At 23.2% G+C, this 2,710-nt stretch overlaps 1 protein-coding gene across 1 annotated transcript; it reads left to right on the forward strand.

Moving 5' to 3' along the window:
• The first annotated feature begins 754 nt into the window (after positions 1 to 754).
• RpL11 (ribosomal protein L11) lies at positions 755 to 2,505 on the forward strand. Its single transcript, XM_017907625.1, has 5 exons — positions 755 to 794; positions 1,222 to 1,389; positions 1,599 to 1,748; positions 1,825 to 1,972; positions 2,352 to 2,505. Exons 1-5 carry the CDS (start codon positions 789 to 791, stop codon positions 2,477 to 2,479), a joined length of 600 nt encoding a protein of 199 aa, XP_017763114.1. The 5' UTR covers positions 755 to 788; the 3' UTR covers positions 2,480 to 2,505.
• The last annotated feature ends 205 nt before the right edge of the window (positions 2,506 to 2,710 follow it).

A 2,710-nucleotide genomic window follows, 5' to 3' on the forward strand; every position in this document is an offset into this window, starting at 1 on the left:
ATCTGCATTAAAAATACAATTTATCTAATGTGTATTTATTAAATTTAAACGTCCAAAAAATTTCCATTATTATAAAAAATTAATTACTTATATATATATTATAATAGCTTAAATATTTTTGTCTTTCCTTGATGTTACTTATAAGTATTTCTTATTGTTTAAATATAATAATGTAACAAAGTATAGGTTAGAAAGCAAAACATATTTGATTCTTTAAAGTTCTTATGGATATACTGATTTAGTGTATTTGAAATTCCTTTAACCAAAGATATAATTTATATATCTTTATATAATAGGAATATTATATAATAGGAATAAAAAAATGATATATGAATTATCAAATTATATTACAAGTAAAAAAATATATCATTAAGTATAGTATAATATTTCCTCGGTACTATTTATTAAGATATTAGGTATCAGCTAATTGTAATATTGTAATATTGTTAAAATTAACAACTAATTTTTTTTACATTTCTAAATATTTAATATATGACTTATATTATAAAATGTTAATACATTTAAATTTGAATAACATTTGAATAACTTATAACTTTATATTAAAAATGGCGATCAAGATTTATTTATTTTTAATTTTGTAATTTATATCCAAAAACTATTGAAATGTATTTTAATTATACATGTCTTGAATAATATTAGTCTTCTGATATCAAATTGCATAAGTAATTTATTTTAAATTTAGTTTTATTAATTTGGTAATCTTGAAAATACTTTCTTTTAGTATTCACCACTAGAGTGCATTGAGGTTCCGTTCTTTTCTCTTCGTCATGGCGGTGAGTATGATGTTATTATTTTAAAGGCAAATGTTATAATCTTCGAATATCAAAGGCATCAAATAAAGAATAAAGATCTTTTATATATTATCAAGAAAAAATCATTACTAATTTAACATTGATAATTTTATTTTTCATTAATATGATAGTATTTGAAGTTTTACATATGACAGTTGAACAAGGTTTGTGATCAGCATGTACTGCGAATATAACCTAAATCTGTTCCATAATGTTTATAAGAGCCTTAAAATACTTGTTTATACATACAAATTCAAGAAATTAAAATAAAAAGGTTAATTACTTTGACATCGTAATTTATTGTCATTAAATAAGTAGAGTATGTAAACATAATTTATTTTTTTATACAATACTTAAAATGTGCAGTTTTTGTTAAAAGAAATGTATTTATAAACTAATTTTCTTACAGGAGTCAAAGAAAGCTCCAGAAAAGAAAGTTGAAAAGAAGATTGAAAAAAAAGTGCGGAAGGAACCAAAAGATGCTTCCAAAAATGTTATGCGTGAAGTACGCATTCGTAAACTTTGTTTGAATATTTGTGTCGGTGAATCTGGTGATAGACTCACCCGTGCTGCAAAGGTATTTGTTACAAATATATTTTAATTCTATTTTAGATTAGATTTGTTATAATTACTTTGTATTCGTTTGTAATATTAATATTTTTACATATTTTACTTCATAGTAAAGTTGATTTTACTCTTTTTTATAGCTATATTATTGTGGCTAAAGATTGTAAAACTAAGAACTTAATCTTTAATTTCTATTATAGATTTTTAAAACTTTTATAGGTACTGGAACAATTAACTGGACAACAACCTGTTTTTTCTAAAGCAAGGTATACTGTGCGTTCCTTTGGCATTCGCCGTAATGAAAAAATTGCAGTACATTGTACTGTACGAGGCGCTAAAGCAGAAGAAATTCTTGAACATGGATTGAAGGTAATTCTACCTATTATTTATGTATAATATTAATAATGTTTCTTGAAGTATTTAATTTTTTTTTTTGTCTTTTAAGGTTCAAGAATATGAATTGAGAAAAGATAACTTCTCTGACACAGGAAATTTTGGTTTTGGTGTTCCAGAACATATTGACTTAGGAATTAAATATGACCCCAGCATTGGTATTTATGGCTTAAACTTCTATGTTGTACTTGGACGACCAGGTTATTTTATATTTTTTAATAATATCAAATTATTAGATTTATGCACATTTATCATAGTTACAAATATATTCAGTTGTACCTATATTTCCTAAGTATGTGCTAGAATATAGGCTGCATATTTGCAACCCATGCCCACATATCATACTGGGTGTGTTACTTAATTGTAGCTACAGATTATGATATCCATTACTTATTACATTAGCATGTTATATTATAATTTTTTATTAGTTTAAATTTTATATTTATATTTATCTTAATTAAAGTAAGTGATATATAGCTTTCCTATATACATTATAATTCTAGAAATTGAATTAAACAATACTGTATTAATAGATAAAAATTATTTTATATGTAATTTATATAACTTATCTTTATATAGGTTTCAATGTAGCTCATAGGAGAAGGAAAACTGGAAAAGTCGGTTTCCAACATAGACTTACCAAAGAAGATGCAATGAAATGGTTTCAACAAAAGTATGATGGTATTATTTCCGCTGGAAAGAAGTAATGTACATATTTTGTATTTTACAGTTCTTTCATAAAGATTTTAAAAATAAATTATCTGTTTAATAAAATTTTATTGACACCTTTTTCGCACATTTCTATTACAGTCATGAATACACTTTATGTATAAGAAATATATTAGTAATGATAATTTATTAATATTCACTTAATTTTGTTACTAATATTTTATAGATATATTAGAAATAAAGAATTCCTTAATTTATATTTATTAGTT

The sequence above is a fragment of the Eufriesea mexicana genome, unplaced genomic scaffold (assembly GCF_001483705.2).
Source record: "Eufriesea mexicana isolate 0111107269 unplaced genomic scaffold, ASM148370v2 scaffold8635, whole genome shotgun sequence".
Classification (NCBI taxonomy): Eukaryota; Metazoa; Arthropoda; class Insecta; order Hymenoptera; family Apidae; genus Eufriesea; species Eufriesea mexicana.

Excerpts from the sequence above, each read along its gene's own strand:
- RpL11 (XM_017907625.1), top strand. Across the intron at positions 1,390-1,598 it reads GACTCACCCGTGCTGCAAAG|GTACTGGAACAATTAACTGG; the intron begins GTATTTGTTACA and ends AAACTTTTATAG. Across the intron at positions 1,973-2,351 it reads TGTTGTACTTGGACGACCAG|GTTTCAATGTAGCTCATAGG; the intron begins GTTATTTTATAT and ends ATCTTTATATAG.